This window comes from Giraffa tippelskirchi, chromosome 2 (assembly GCF_054371585.1).
Source record: "Giraffa tippelskirchi isolate mGirTip1 chromosome 2, T2T-mGirTip1v1.2.pri, whole genome shotgun sequence".
In the NCBI taxonomy this organism is placed as follows: domain Eukaryota; kingdom Metazoa; phylum Chordata; class Mammalia; order Artiodactyla; family Giraffidae; genus Giraffa; species Giraffa tippelskirchi.
The window spans coordinates 68,174,259-68,191,366 of NC_137276.1; the positions used below are offsets into that span (position 1 = coordinate 68,174,259).

At 34.8% G+C, this 17,108-nt stretch overlaps 1 protein-coding gene across 31 annotated transcripts in view; it reads left to right on the plus strand.

Moving 5' to 3' along the window:
- The window catches only part of HERC4 (HECT and RLD domain containing E3 ubiquitin protein ligase 4), a 129,599-nt gene that overhangs the window by 99,118 nt on the left and 13,373 nt on the right, over positions 1 to 17,108 (plus strand). For 18 of the 31 annotated variants that reach the window (XR_014076487.1, XR_014076492.1, XR_014076491.1 and 15 more), the window contains 3 exons: positions 5,618 to 5,716; positions 7,839 to 8,006; positions 8,226 to 8,369. Coding sequence is in view for 22 of the 31 variants with exons in the window: in XM_081568924.1 (XP_081425050.1) it covers positions 5,618 to 5,716; positions 7,839 to 8,006; positions 8,226 to 8,369 (411 nt within the window). In the remaining 9 variants the exon portion in view is untranslated. Of the gene's footprint in view, positions 1 to 3,753; positions 3,778 to 5,585; positions 5,717 to 7,838; positions 8,007 to 8,225; positions 8,370 to 17,108 lie in introns of all 31 variants that reach the window. The other 13 variants (XR_014076486.1, XR_014076489.1, XM_081568923.1 and 10 more) reach the window with 3 other exon arrangements.

Sequence of the window (17,108 nt, forward strand, 5' to 3'; positions counted from 1 at the left end):
CTTTCTAGATACTGTTCTTAGTTTATTTGCCTACTTCTTTTAACTTTGCTCTAAAATTGTTTCTAAAAATACTTTAGTGGGGAATTCCCTAGTGGTCCAGTGGTTCGGCTCCATGCTTTCACTGCCAAGGGCCGAGTTTGATCCCTGATCAGGGAACTAGGTCCCCGTAAGCTGTGAGGCATAGTCAAAAGACAAAAATACTTCAGTGGTTATAACTAATCTTTTTGCTGCTTTTTCTTCCCTTTCTTATCCTTTTGTTACTATACAATATCAATATGTATCTAGTAAAAATTGATCAATGTGTGACAGGTCTTTGCTGAGTCTTTGCCTGTTATAATTGAGTCAAGTTAAGCATTTTTTAAAGTGTATATTCATTTATTTTAAGAACTGTGTATGCCTATGTCAGATACAAGTAAGTATTAATTAAATATATTTGATAAATGGGTGAAATTTTTAGTCTTTGATATTATACTTTATATATTTTTAAGTCATAACTTTTATTTCAGTATTAATTTTGCCATGTTTATAAGTCATTACTGTATTTGTTCTGTGGAGTTAAGGTTTTATACTTTAACTATGGACAGTGCTGAGCTAATGACGTAACATGCTCACCAGCAAACCAGGAAGGTAGACTGATGAGCTGGGGGACCAGCTGGTACTTCCTGGGTTTGAACTTCTTCCTCATTTAATGAAATGAAGAAATTAAAGTACATTTGCCTACTTTAATATCTGTGATACATTTAATACTTGCATTATAAACCTTGTAGCTATAGTTATTTCCCAGAACGTTCTCACTTGCTTTTTAAGCCCCCTGGCCATCTTTAATGACATTAATATTTTGTGGATTCTTGGATTGATTCCTTATGCCTTGAATTACCAAGTTATAGTTGTGTATTTTTCATTTTCTTCATGTTTTAGGAGTATCTTTTATACTTCTATCTAGTCACCAACACTTCATATTTATTTGAATTACTTCAGTAACTTCAGTATCCTCTGTTTATACTGAGTAATTCTGTGTTACACCCTTAAATAATGATGTCACTAGTAATGATACAGTGTTTTGCTATAAGTAATATGTTGAAACTAAAACGTGCCAAGGAATTGCATCTTTTTTTGCCTAAAACTAAGTAAATTATCATTCACTACTGATGTTTAAAGCAGTCTTAGTGAAGTTTGCTTCAGACAATGAGACCCTGACTTTTGAACATTCCTTCAGGCCTTTCTCACTCAGGTTTCTAGGACTTTGGGTAACTAAAATTAGGCATACCTTGACCTAATTTCAGGGACCCCAGTCTGCAAACAGCCAACAGATAGTGCTTGGGTATGTGGATTTGCAGCCAAGAGTAGACTGTGGATTAAATGATACGGTGGATCTTCAGCAATGGACCTTTAGTTGATCACACATACTTTGCTAGTATCTTGTCCCCATACCGCACCCCTCCCCACCACCACCACCACTTAGTTTTTCTTTTAAATTTCCCTTGGAAATACTACTATGGCTCAGTTAGACTTGAAACTAATATAGTAACTACCTTGCAATCCTAGTATTTCTCAGAGGAGTTTACCCTTGCTTTTTTACATATTTACTGTTTTCAATATTTAAACTTTTGTCTTAGGTTTCTTAACACTTAAATTGAAGTTTCTAATGATGATCTTAATATGGTTTTTCCTTTGATGCTTCTTCCCTAAGTAAATCATTTTGCTTGGTATCTAATAACCTCTCTTCTTTTCCTAAGTTATCCATGTCCCATTATTTTTTCATATTTCTTCTAGCTTACATCTCTCTCTCAATCAGACTTATGGTTTAGTTGCACTGTAAATTCTGACAATCTTCCCAATGCAAAATGATATGCCTAGCATCTTTCTCTATTTACATGTAGCAACAAGGTACCTATAGGTTAGTGTTTGATTATTAGTAGTAAAATCTATCTTCTATGATACCACGTATGAAACATAGTTATCAAATTGGCCATAGGTAGTCAGAAAAATGTTGAAAGGTGTTTCTTACTTACACTTTCTTAGTTGTAGTAGGACTTTAAAAACATCCCACAGGATATATTTAGTACTATACAAGTATTTCAGGTGTTCCTGTTAAATTGCTGTAAGTTAAATTGAGTGTAATCTAAATGGCTTTTTCTGCAGAACAGCTTCTATAATGTATCTGCTAGCACTGCCATTGGAACGCATATATAGTGATAATTTGGTACTCAGAGTTTTTTTAATTAAACTATTATAAATATTTATCTTTCTCAGAATAGGAAGTTAAAGTCATATTTACTTATGCTTATACTGTCTTGGCTTTATTTGGCACAATATAGTGAATAAACCTTAAATGTTTGCTAATATATTAAAGCTTCCAATGATACCCCTTGAGGCATATGCAAGAATCTAGCCAACTGCAGAGTTAGAGGGAACAGTTCACAAAGACTGCCCTCACTTCTGATACCAATTGCGAGGTTGGAGGGTTCCTGGAACCATTCTCAGGTTCAATAATTTGCTACAAAACTTCACAGAAGTAATTGGAAACTATTAGATTGACATTTACAGTTTATTATAAGGAAAGAGTTAAGATTAAAATCAGCCAAGGGGAAAAGTGCATAGGGTAGAGTCTGGGAAAGGTACCAAAGACGGAACTTTTGTCTTCCTCTCTCTGAGGAGTCATGGACAAGTTACTTTCCTAGCATCCGTTTGTGTCAGTACTCACAGAGTATTGCCAACCAAGGCAGCTCACTAGAGCCTTGGTGCCCAGAGTTTTTATTGAGGCTCCATCACATACTGCCTGCCTCTATGGCTGGCCTTTACTTGGCAACCCTTCTGGAGTAAGAACTGATAACCACATAGTCCAGAGTCTCCAGGCAAACAATGATACTCCTGTTGAGGTATGAAATTCCAAAGTCCTGTATATTGTCTTCCAGGGCAAAATCAGACTACTGGGAGATGATCTCTTTGGGTAAGATTAACTCCTCACTGTACAAGTACCATCTGCAAATTTAGTAACATACTTTTGGAGATTTTAACCCTTTATTTGAGTTTGCACTCTAAACATACGTGAAAGCTTTTTTCAAGAAAGTGTTGTATATTTCTGTTCAATGCAGTGGTAAGCTTTCATTATAATTTTCGTTATTATATCCTTCATGAATATCTCTCTCTCTTCATTTCTTGTTTCTACTTAGCAACCCCTATGCCCTGTCTTGTACTTCCTATTTTAAGCTAATTTAATGTTAAAGAATCCTTAGTATATAGATACCTGCATTTCACTGGTTGTTTCTGATGAATAACAACAATTTATGGCTTATTTTCTCCATATAGCTCTTTAATCTACTAAACACATTTCAAACATTGGTCAAGATTAACCAAGTCTTTGAGGAATGTTTTCTCCCATTTTCCAAGTGGAGAAATTGGGCCATAAAATTATTTCTTCAAGACCAAATTAGTTGTAAGATTAGTTTTTCTGTTCTGCTTAAATTCTACAAATGATGCACTTACTTCCTGAAACCAAATTTCATTACGTTCAAGCCTCAATGATTTTCTGATCACAAGATATCTGAAAGAAAGCTCTTACTACATTTATAGATATATAAGGTATATGTAGAAAGGGTAAGTTTTGTTGTAGATGTATTTTGGTCTACTTCATTAATTCAGTATTCTACTGTAGCAGAATAAATGAAATGCTACTTTGAATAGAAATGGTTAAATCTGGACACTAACACTGCTCTTTCCTCATTACTGTTACATTCTGCACTGCCGTCTTAGGATGTCAACCATGGATTAACTGAGGTAAGTTTGGTGTAATAAAGTCTCCTGTTCAGAGTAAGATATACTCTGTGTTGTCTTAAGTGATTGGAGATCCCAAGCTTCCTCTTTTTTGTGACTGTAAAACATATATATATTTTTATATATATATATATATGAATGAGTGTATAGAACTTGCCCTATATAACGTTTCAGAGGAATTTTCTAAAGAAAATTATACCCTTTTTTCTTTAGTTAACGTTACACCTGTATGATGCCTTTTAACAATGTTTTAAAATATTTCCTATCCTCTTAAAGTCTTTCAGAATAAAATTTATAGTGTCCTCAGCATACAAAAAATGCAAACTTGTAAAATTTAACAACTGCCTACCCAGAAGGCAGAAAATATTTTATGTTAGAGAAGTAGAATTATCTTCAGTTTTTAAACTAATAATTGATATTCAGCATGGTCATAAAATTGAATAAACTTTTAAGTTATAGGCCTAACATTGTTTGCTTCCTCACCCTCAAATAGAAGCAGCATATAAAATTACGAAATCAAGGAGTTCTGAGGCCAACAAAGACTTTAGAAGTTATCTCAGTCTTCTAGTTTCAGAGTAGTAAAAAGACAAGAAAAGTCATCGATAGCTGGTCAGTGACACAAATACAGGATGGAGGGTAAAATTGTCATATGAAAAATAGCCAAGAATGATAACTTACTTAAGGATTAATATAACTCAGCATATTGTCTTACATGTTGAGAACAACGAATTGATAATCTTGTGTTCTATACGGATTGGGCACTATTGAATTATTTCATTGTTTTTGATGGCCATAGTTAAAAGAGGCCTGGACAAATTGAAATATATTTAAAAGATGGCAGTTGGGATGAAGTAGAGTTGGAAACCATATTATTTTTCAGGATGGTTGGAAAAACTGGGCATGTTTAGTGTGGAAAAAAGACAATTTAGGGAGAACAGTGGCAGCATGAAGTAGCTAAACCATATAAACTTCCCTGCAGGGGCAGAATGAAGATTGAAATACGAAACAAAGTGATATATAGAAATGCAGATTCAGACTTAATATAAAAAGCTTTCTAAGAACTTAAAAAGAAGAGAGTTGCTTCATGGTGTAGTAAGTGTTCACGGGAAGCCTTATAAGAAGAAGGGGCTCTGTGTCAGATCTAGCACAAAATTTTTGCTTTGTTGGATACATGGTAGAAATACATCCTCTAGCTGATCTGTGACTGGCAGTTCATAGCTCTTTGTATTTTTCTGGCTTATTAAAAACTTGACAGTCAATCACTACTTCATCTGCTAGGATAAATAATCAATAAGGTGACTGATATCTGATAATGGTAATAAAAGATCAACTATTATTGATCAGCTTTGTAGGTTGACAGAAAATAATAGTACTAATCATGCTTATTTTGTATGTTGAATGAACAGATTTTTGGGCTCATAATAATGTTGGCACCCTATGGCATGCAGTAAATATCTGTTGAATGAATAAGTAGATTGCTTATCATTGGCCTCAGGTGCTAGAGTAGCCTTAACATATAAGAACTGGGTACTGTATTTAACAGAGGAGCCCCAAATTTAGAGTAAATTTCCAATCTAATTCACCGAAACTTCAAGTTAAATAGAAGTTAAGCAAAAGATACCTGTAATTTACAATTTTATGGGTTCCTAAGTATACAGTTCTCTCCCCAAACTGGGAATTAGGGTTCTTTATTCCAGTGCTTCATCTAATTATCAGTATAATTGCTGAATGACACAAAGCAAATAAACCAAGAATATGATCAACTTTACACAAGAAATGACAGTACCTACAAGAAATATGTCACAAACCAGTTTGTACTAATAAGCTAATTTTTTATTTCCAGTTGGCAGATATCCCTGTTACAATCTGCACATACCCATTTGTATTTGATGCCCAAGCAAAAACTACTCTGTTACAAACAGATGCAGTCTTACAGATGCAGGTAAAATGTTGTGTAGTACTAGTTTAACTTGAGAGTAGTTTTTGAATTGTTTCTGTGGTGTTTTCTTAAAGTAAATATTTGAAATGTCTTTGGGGATACTTTGTACCTTTGTAGTCTGTCTTTTGCAAAGGTACTTTTACCAAAGTATCTTTAGTACCTATAAAGAGGACTGTTGGATGTAAATTGTGCATTCTTATAAGGGATACTTAAATATATTTAAAAGGAAATAGAATAATATATATATATAGGATATAAGGAAATAGAATTTAGATTTTTATCATTTTATATCTTAAAATGATATAATCTTTCATTACAGAAATATGTAGCCTTTATAAACAGTTTGATTTGTTTCCTTGATAAAATGTTGGTTTGTTTCAAATCTTGCTGTATTATATATTCCCTACTTATGTACTTCGGAGAAGGCAGTGGCAACCCACTCCAGTACTCTTGCCTGGAGAATCCCATGGATGGAGGAGCCGGGTAGGCTACAGTCCATGGGGTCGCTAAGAGTCGGACACGACTGAGTGACTTCAGTTTCATTTTTCACTTTCATGCATTGGAGAAGGAAATGGCAACCCACTCCAGTGTTCTTGCCTGGAGAATCCCAGAGATGGGGGAGCCTGGTGGGCTGCCGTCTGTGGGGTCACGCAGAGTCAGACATGACTGAAGTGACTTAGCAGCAGCACTTAATATACTTAGTAGAAGATGAAAGTGAGTAGAGATGAAATGATGTTAAAGTAGGAGGCATTTGATCACATGTTGGGAGGAGGGTATGAAATTTCTGTGAAGAATGTTTTAGTAATAAATAAGGTGTTTTCTTGAGGTTGGTTGTCTCCTCCTCTTTGCTCTTTTCCTCCCCCCACCCACTTATGTTGAATATTTTTTCCTTTATAATGAGAATTTTAAAAACTAGTTTACATTGTGAATATGAAGGACTACAATAGGTTTACTTTACCTTTTGAACTTGTAATTTAAAAAGGTTTTGAGTTTTTTCCTTTGATATAGACTGTCAGACTATAGAACCTAAGGACTAAGAAAGGATGAGATGAGACCTTGAGTACTTAATATTCTAAAAATGCTTTTAAAAATTACCCCTTTCCCAGTTTTGTTAGAGTTTTTATTCCTTTAAAATAAATACATTTGATATTCTAAATTCTTCCATATTTTTAAACAATAAATTATACAAGGAGGAATTTTAGAGCTGTGCTTATTTCTGTTTTCATCAATGGAAGAATTAAGTATTTTTTCAAGGTTCTATACTAACAGTTGGATTGCTAGGGTTTTTTTTTAGCAGTCTTTGTTAAAACAATTACTTGGTGCTTTCAGTATAGGATATTTCATTTTAGAACAAGAACACAAAGAAAATCACAGGAAAAAAAAATAAAAGCTTTAAATGGTAAAAGCCAAATGTTTGGTGTGTGAGCACAAAAGGTGATCACTTTGAGCTTCCCTGGTGGCTCAGCAGTAAAGAATCCACCTGCAACACAGGAGATGTGGATTCGATCGCTGGGTCCTGGGTTGGGAAGATGCCTTAGAAAAGGAAATGGCAACCCACTGCATATTCTTGCCTGGGGAATCCCATGCACAGAGGAACCAGGTGGGCTGTAGTCCATGGGGTTGCAGAAAAGTCAGACATAACTTAGTGACTAATAACAACAACATGGTGATCAATCTACTAGATGACTTTCTGTAAACCTTTTAGTTGACCAGGCTGTTTTCTTATTCTATGGAAAGGTATGTTTTAATGCTATTTTCTTTTTCTCCACACTCTCCATCCTAGTTATTTTTTGAGAGACAACAGTGTTCAGATTTATTATTATAGTTCCATGCTTATTTAATGGTATCATAAATTATACATTACTATAAAAATTTCAAAAGGATACTTTTCTTCTCAGAATATAGTTTATTAAGCTCTGATGCTGTGCTAAATACTGTGTTAGGTGCTATGTGAATTCAGTAATACAGGAAATTGTTGTTTTTATTGTTCAGTTGCTAAGTCGTGTTCAACTCTTCACAATCCTATAGGCTGTGGGATATCTATAAATAAGTAGAGGTTAACTTATCCAGTCATAGTAGCTTCTTCATAGCATTGTTATTAAGTTTTTAATCTTTTTTTTTCTAGATGGCTATTGACCAGGCCCACAGACAGAATGTCTCCTCTCTTTTTCTCCCAGTGATTGAATCTGTGAACCCTTGCTTAATTCTAGTGGTACGTAGGGAAAATATTGTAGGAGATGCAATGGAAGTCCTTAGGAAAACAAAAAATATAGACTACAAAAAGCCACTCAAGGTAATTTAACATTTTCTGTTGTATAATTGGAACTTCTATTCAGAAAATATGTTTAAAGTTTTCTTGTTTATTTTTAGTATCTTTGAATCTTAATAAAAATATACTTAGAATTATAGCTATTAATTGCTGAATGTTTATTCATAATAAATAATGTGTTTTAGAGTCTCCAGAATATACTTTGATTTCTTTACACTCAGTGTTTGCATTATCCTCTTTTAGGTTATATTTGTTGGAGAAGATGCTGTTGATGCAGGAGGGGTACGCAAGGAATTTTTCTTGCTTATCATGAGGGAATTATTGGATCCTAAATATGGCATGTTTAGGTATTACGAAGATTCCAGACTCATTTGGTTTTCTGATAAGGTAAAAAGTCCAACCATCTAAATTACTTTTGTAAATAAATACATACATACACACACCCTATATATTTCAACTTAACTCAGTAATAAATAGGGATTATTACTATATTCTTAACATTCACAGATCTGTTTTATTACAATTTTAAAAATCATAAACTTTTGGACTTAAAGTCATCAAAAAAGATTATGCTTACCACATTTCAAATTAGCAAAATAAATTAAGGAATGGTCAGCCTGAAAAATGATGTTGACTGTTCTGCTGAGTTAGATTTGAGGATTGAATAGCTACCAAATTAACTTTCATTCTGGGGAGAATTAATTTATCATTAGGGGTCATTGATTTCTCTCCATATCATTTAGGGCAGAGATAACTATGCAGCAAATTACATTTCATGATCTAAGTTCTTCCCATCACATAAAGTCAGTGCCTACGCATTTACCTATTTTCCATTGCTATGCGTGCATGCTCAGTCACTAAGTCATGTCCAACTCTGTGCAGCCCAATGGACTGTAGCCTACCAGGCTCCTCTGTCCATGGGTTTTTACAGGCAAGAATACTGGAGTGGATTACCATTTCCTTTTCTAGGGAATCTTCCCAACCCAGGGATCAAACCCATGTCTCCTGTATCTCCTGCATTGGCAGGTAGATTTTTTACCACTGAGCAGCCTTCCACTTTCTAGCTAAAACTGGCAGAGGCAGAGTTGGGTGGTTATGACAGAGCCCCTGTGGCCAACAAAACCTAAAATATTTACTATCTGCCCCTTTACAGAAGAAGTTTGCTGGCCCCTGATTTAGAAACTGTGAGTGAAATGGGTGGTTTAGTTTGTAGAACTCTTGAGGTGAAAGAAATTTGAATTATGTACTATTTGTTCTAAAAACCTTGATGTATTATTTAGTCATTTCTTACAGGAGTCTGACTGTCCTTTGTGACGTTAGCAGTCATGATGATCACTGCCTAGGCTAGTTAATTTATTAGGGGTTGCAAAATGATGCTACTCTTAATTCTGACATTTCTTTTTCATTTTTGTAGCTTAAATACTTATTTGTAAGGAAATTTCCTCATCTACTATTTGATCCTTAGTAATACAGCTCTTAGGGGATCTTTTATATTCTCTCTCTGTAGTTACTTTTTTTCCAAAAGAATGAATCTGTTCATTAGCATACTCCAGGGGTGACAATTCATTTTTTGGTTTTGTTTTCAAATATTATTGTATTTTCGTGGATTAAACATATTTGATGTTTTCAGTCTGTTGCTGTATGCTCTACTCAGTCACTTCAGTTGCGTCCAACTCTTTGCAACTCCACAGACCGTTGCCCAACAGGCCTCTCTGTCTGTGGGATTATTCCAGCGAGAATACTGGAGTGGGTTGCCATGCCCTCCTCCAGAAGATCTTCCTGACCCAGGGATCGAACCTACATCTCTTGCATCTCTGGTGGATTCTTTCCCACTGAGCCACCAGGGAAGCCCTTCAATCCATTGCAGTTATTATCTTTATTGATATTATCCCATTTTTGTCAGGAGAGCTCTTCAACTTGGCACCTGAGTCATTTTGATACATTCTTAATACTCTGCTTCCCAGATAATAATACTCAGGCTTCCCAGGTGGTACTAGGGGTAAAGAATTCTCATGCCAGTGTAGGAGATGTAAGAGACATGGGTTCAGTCCCTGGGTTGGGAAGATCCCCTGGAGGAGGGATGACACTCCACTCCAGTATTCTTGCTGGAATCATCCTGTGGACAGAGAAGTCTGGTGGTTTTCTGCAGTCCATGAGGTCACAGAGAATCGGACACGACTGAGTGTCTGATCATTAATACTCTTTTAAGGAATTTCCTTGCTACCTGATGTACTTGGTATGATAAAATGTTCCAGACTTGTACATTTACTGCCTAACAATATCAACCTTTCAACCAATATTATGATAACTGAAAATACAGTTGACCCTTGAACAATAGAGATTTGAACTGTGTATTTTCACTTATATGCAGATTCTTTTCAACAAATACAAACTGTGATTCTACACTATCCTTGGTTGAATCTGCAGGTAGAGGACCAACTAGAAGATTATACTCAAGTTTTTGACTGCACAGGGGATCAGCGTTCCTAACCCCTGAGCTGTTCGAGGGTCAACTGTAATTCTGTTTTGTTTGTTTTAATTATTTTGCAGGGTTTTTTGCCCTTTGAGTATACCCTAGGAGAGAAGCAATCAAATAACTGTTTTGATATCACTTGAAATTGGTACACTCTGTATCATTATATCAAGTGGATGCATACTTAGGTTAACTTGTAGAATTTAATTTTGGTTTTTAGGGATTGCTTATTTAAATTTAATTTAGTTTTATAATTATATGAAATATTTGTGTAGCTCCAAAGTCAAGTGTACAAAATAAGATATCTGAAAGAAGTGTAGCTTTTGTTTCTACCCTCTCCACTGTATTTCCTCCCTCTTCTTAAGGGTATTCTTTTGAAAAGAAATGTTATGGTTTATCCTTTTTTGAAAAAATAAATATAAGTACCAGTGTCAGTTTCCTGGTTTTAACTATGGTTATTTACGCTGTTATCATTGGGGAAATCTGAGTAAAGGGTGCAATATATACTATACTATTTGTGTAATTTATTGGGAGTCTTAAAGTATTTTAGAATAAGTAGTATTTTTTTAAAGAAGTGGTATACTATACATATTTTTTTCTCCATCAAGAAAGGGTACTTTATTTACAAGAGAAATTGACACATGTTTGCTTGTTGTTGTGATTAATTAGTTGGAAAGTAGAAAATCAGTCATGCAAGAGGGGTTGTCAACTGCAGGAGTTGAGTTGTGAAGTTGTGAAGTTCCTTGAGTTGTGAAGAAAGGATAGAGTTGGGTATCCTAGTGGAGATCAACCCTTGTTAGACACAGATCAATAATATCATGAGACAAAGCCAAGTGTATATGTAAATACAAATCTCTTGGTAGATTTGATGGTAGGAGGTTGTGAAAGTTCTCTGAGTTATTTCTACTTCATGGTGAAATAAGATGCATGTTTGTTAGAAGGTTAGAGTAGGGGGAAGGGTGTTGGAATCTTGAGGAAGAAAGGAGAAAGAGTGAAATAATAACTCAAGGGAGTGGATCTCTCTTACGTCTTCAGTTATATCTTGATTTGGACAATAGGAGCCCCATAGAGCTGGCTCCTACTTGGTGTACTTTTGACCTGTCCCCATTTTTCTTTCATTATTCTTTACATTTGGTATAGAATTTGGTACAGAAAATGTTCCATGCTGGTTTTGTGTTTTCCATACCCTAGTCCTGACACTAGCCATTTCTTCTAAGGGCACTGACTTCTTTAAGTATAAAATGGTATTTAGAAATCCAGTTGTGGATGCTAAGTGCACTCATTGGTACCAAGGATCATTGCTTTCAGAGTCTCACAGCAGACAAAACTAGGGACTGTATGTCTCTATATACACATGGCGCATATCTCCTGGCTTTCACCATATTATGGATATTTATGTATACATGTACATATACACCGGAGAAGGCAGTGGCAACCCACTCCAGTGCTGTTGCCTGGAGAATCCCAGGGACGGGAGAGCCTGGTGGGCTGCCATCTGTGGGGTCGTACAGAGTCGGACATGACTGAAGCGACTTAGCAGCAGCAGTAGCAGTACATGTACACACATGTAAACACAATGAGATGATACTGATACCTCTAATTCTATACAAACACTACAGAGTTTACTTTGGCCTTCTCCTTTTCACTTAAGTCACTAGTGAAAAACTTCACAGTAAGTAGCTAGTCTTTTGGCTACCATGGCTAAAAGCTCAGCCCCAGACGTACTGGATCACCGCCTCAGAGGAGGTGTAGGAAGGAGGGAGGAATGCAGAGGGCTGTATGTTCTTTTTAATTTAATATTATGTTTTAATGAGGTAAAATTTACATAACTAATTTCTTCCTTTTAAGAATTTTAAAAATACACAGTTCAGGGGCATCTAGTACATTCACAGTGTTGTGCAACCTTCACCACTGTCTAGTTCTATTTCATCATCTCAAAATGAAACTTTTAGACATAAGCAGTTTCTCTCTGTATCCTTTCAGCCTCAGACAATCACTGCTTTACTATCTTATTTCCATGGGTTTGTCTGTTCTTGATATTTGCTGTTAATGGAAACCATATAGTTTAATGGCCTTTGGTGTCTGGCTTCTCTCATTTAGGATAATGTTTCCAAGGCTCATCCATTTGTATCACGCGTCAGTACTTTATTCCTTTTTGTAGCTGAATAATACTCTGTTGTATAGCTATACCACATTCGTTTATTTGTTCGTTAGTTGATGGACATTTTGGGTTGTTTACCTCTTTTGGTGAAATACTCTTGAATAGTACTAGTATGAAAACTTGTGTGCAAGTTATTGTTTGCAATTATTTTGGATATGTACTTATGAGTGGAATTGTTAGGTGACATGATAATTCTGTTTGACTTTTTGAGGAACCACCAAATTGTTTTCCACAATGGCTGAACCATTTTACATTTCCACTAGGAATATATGAGGATTCCAATTTCAACATTTGCTGCTTTCTTTTTTTAAAAAAATATATTTTAAAATGTATTTTATTCATGTATTTATTTCTTCTTACTGTAGTGGGTTTGAAGTGGTATCTCATTGTGATTCAGTTTGCGTCCCCTGCTGACAAATGATGTATTTGTTTGGCCATTGTATACCTTCTTTAGCAAAATGTCATTTTTAAGTTGGATTTTTATTGTTGTTGCTGTTTTTAGTGTTCTTTTATGTATTCTGGATACCGGATCTTTGAGAAATATATGGTTTGCAAATATTCTCTCCCACTATGGGAATTAACTTTTCACTTTCTTGTAATGTCCTTTGAGATCAAAAGTTTTAAATATTGGTGAAGTCGTTTCTTGATCTGTTTCATATATTGTTTCTTGTGCTTTTTGGTGTTATAGCTAAGAAACCATGGACAAATTCAAGGTCATGTAGATTTACCCCTGAGTTTTCTTATAAGAGTTTCATAGTTTTTGTTGTTACATTTAGGTCTTTGATATATCATGAGTTCATTTGACTATGGTTTGAGGTAGGAGTTCAACTTCATTCTTTGTATGTTAATACCTGGTTGTCTCACCATTGTTAAAGAGACTACTATTCTTTCCCTATTGAATAGTCTTGGGTTGGAAATTAATTGTCTATCATTATATGGATTTATTTCTGGACTCTCATTTTTATTGCAATGATGTATATGTCTGTTCTTAGGCCAGTACTACACTGTCTTGTTTACTATAGCTTTGTAGATTTTGAAATTGCAATGTGTGAGTCCTCCTACTTTGTTCTTCTTATTCAAGATTCTTTTGACTATTGGAATCCTTTGCAATTCTGTATGAATTTTACAGTTAGCTTTCCATTTCTGCAAAAAAAAAAAAAGGCCTTTGCGGTTTTGATAGAGAATACATTGAATCTGTACATCAGTTTGGGAAGTATTATCTTGTAGTCTATGGACATGGGATGTCTTTCCAGTTATTTAGGTCTTTTAATTTCTTTCAGCAGCATTTTGTAGTTTTCAGTGTACAAGTCTTACACTTCCGTGGTTAAATTTATTTCTAATTATTTTGTTCTTTTTGATGCTGCTGTAACTGGAATTGTTTTCTTAATTTTAGTTTTAGTTCATTGCTAATGTGTAGAAATACAGCTGATTGTTTTCTGTGTTGATCATGTGCTAAATTCGTTTATTATATCTAATAGTTTTATGGACTCTTTAGAATTTCTGTTTACAAGATCGTGTCATTTACAAATTCAGTAGGTTTAGTTTTACTTTCTTTCTTTCCTATTTGGGTACGTCTATTTCTTTTTCTTATCTAATTGCCCTGCCTAAAACTTCCAATATGTTTTCAAATGCAAATAGTGAGAGTGATAGTGGACATGCTTCTCAATTTTTCCTGATCTGAGTGGAATATCAGCTGTGGATTTTCATAAATTCCTTGAATCATGTTAAGGAAATTCACTTCTATGCCTAGTTTGTTGAGTTTATTTATCACGAAAGGGTGTTGGATTTTATTCAGATTTTTTTTTTCTGCATCATTTGAGGTGATCATGTGGTTTCTTTCCTTCATTCCATTATGTGATGTATTACATTGGTTGATTTTCTTATGTTCAGCCACCTTGCATTCCTGGACCATTCACTTGGTCATGGTGTGTAATTCTTTTTATATGCTGCTGGATTCAGTTTGCTAGTATTCTGTTGGCAATTATTCTGTTATTACTAGGAATACTGCTTTATGGTTTTCTTGGGGTAGGTGTGTGGGCATGTGGGTGTGTGGGGGGTGTGTGTGTATGTATGTGTGATGTCCGTCTGGCTTTGTTATCATGGTATCCTTAACCTCATAGAATGAGTTAAGAACTGTCTCCTTCTCTTCCTTTTCTAAGAAGACTTTGAGATTGATAGGTGTTAATTCTTCTAAATGTTTGGTAGAATCTGGTCTCAGGCTTTTGTTGGAAGGTGTTTGATTGATGGTTCAATCTCTTGTTACAAGTTTCTTTAGGCTTTCTAATTCTTATGTAAGTTTGTGTGTTTCTAGGAATTTATCCATTTCATCTATATTATCTATTTTGGTAGCATTCATAATTGTGGCCTAATTACTCATTATTGTCTTATAATCCTTTTTATTTTTATAAAGTCAGTAGTAATGGCCACACTTTCAGTCCTAAATCTAGTAAGTTTTCTCTCTTTTTTTCTCGGTCATTCTAGTAGAGGTTTGTTAATTTTGTTAATCTCCACTTTAACCTTTTTTATTTTCCCCCTCTGCTAGGTTTGAGTTTGGTTTACTCTTCTTTTTGTAGTTCCTTAGGATATAAAGTTAAGTTATTTATTTGAGGTATTGTTTCTTTTTAAATTTAGATGCTTACAACTATAAAATTTCTTTTTGAACACTGCTTTCCCTGTCTTCCATAAGTTTTTGTATGAAGTGTTTTCATTTTTAGGAGTCCAAGTATTTTCTTATTTCCCTTGTGTGGTGGTACCTTCTTTGACTAATCAGTTTTTTAAAAGTGTGTTATTTAATCTCCACATCTCTGAATTTTCCATATTTCCTTCTGATGTTGATTTCTAGTTTCATTCCACTGTATCCTATAATGGTTTATTTTATGATTTTATTCTTTTAAAATGTAGCCATTTAAAATTTATCTTTTATTGGTTTTGTTTCTTATTCATCCAGTTTTCTGGTGTTTGTTTCTTTTGTCTTTTCCTTGTAATTCTTGGCTGTTTATTATTTTAGAATGTGACTGAAGTGCTACCTAGATACTTTTGTGTATGGGCACATGCACATTTATGTTTACAGACCCCACTCGTAAACTGATTAGGTAGAGGTCTTTCAAGGATGAACCTGCAGATGTCAGCATGTGTAAGTTTTTTACCCTTTGTGTTTACAGGGAAGGTTGTAGCCCTGGCTGTCGATGTTCTAGTAGTGTTCCAGACACTGGAAAGGGAAGCTAGGATTCCCATTGTTCACTGTATAGACTTCCATTTGATCCCTTTGTTTTTGAAGCAGGACCTCAAGCATCAGTTGTCTCAGATTCCAGAGCCTCTTTGATTCTAGAGAGTCAAAGGCCTCTCCCCTCAAGCATCCTGTTGTCAACCCCTCTCTGATACCTGACTCTCAGAGTTAAGTTTTACTAACTGAGCTAGCTGGAGTACCTCTGACTTCACAGGGATTGACTGGCACTTCCAGTTCCTGAGCCTACAGCATAGATGAGCTTGTTTTTTTTTTTTTACTGGCTTTTCTCTTACAAGCTACTGTTCCATTTTCTCTGCTTTACCAAATCAAACCAGCCATTTATTTTTCATATTTTGAGATATTGAAATCTCTTTCATGCAGTTGAAACTCCTCCCTATTCTTTTTTCTTGTGAATTTATGCCATTTCTCATCTAGAGGGATTTCTGGAAGAAGAGATATTAACACATACTCAGTCTGTCCTATTTAAGGACTTTCTGAACTTCAACACATTGTAGGGACATCACAGAAGAAAAAGATAAATCTGACCAATGAAAAATATGAGATAACAAAACATAAAAGGCATATATGTATTGAACATGACACAGGGTAGTAATAACCCTAACATACGATGTATTCAGATATAAATATATAAGAAAACACTAGCCCCTAAAAGATGAATGGGCCAAGTACACAAAAAGACTTTTCAAAAACACACACAAATCTATAATTTTTAGTATCACTAGTAGTCAAAAATGTACAGTGAAACAAGTAGTCATTTTTTAACTCAAATATATATTGTGTGTGTATATAGATGAAAATGTGGAAAGATAGTCATTTTCCTGGACTACAATGGCAGTATAACCTAGAACAGTTGTGGAGGAAAAGAGTTTTTGTGGTATGCTTAGCATTCTTTTGACTTTGAAATTCTTCCTTGCAAAGCAGAATTTCTTCTATGGAAATATTCCAAACTATGGACCAGTGTGTGTGTGTGTGTGTATATGCAAAAAAGATACCCATCTTATTTTGAAAATTACTAATTAGAATATTTATTGAGCCTTTACTGTGTGCTGTAAGAACTATGCTAAAAGCATTTTACATACATTATTCCACTTAATCCTCACAATAACCTTGTGAGATTAATACTGCTTTTATCTTGAAATCACTGAGACTAGATAGTGAATGAACTATGTCTGGAGCCCCAGATCTAATTTAAAAATTGCTTTCTGTTAATTACATACTCACAGAATTTCCTGTGACCATATATTA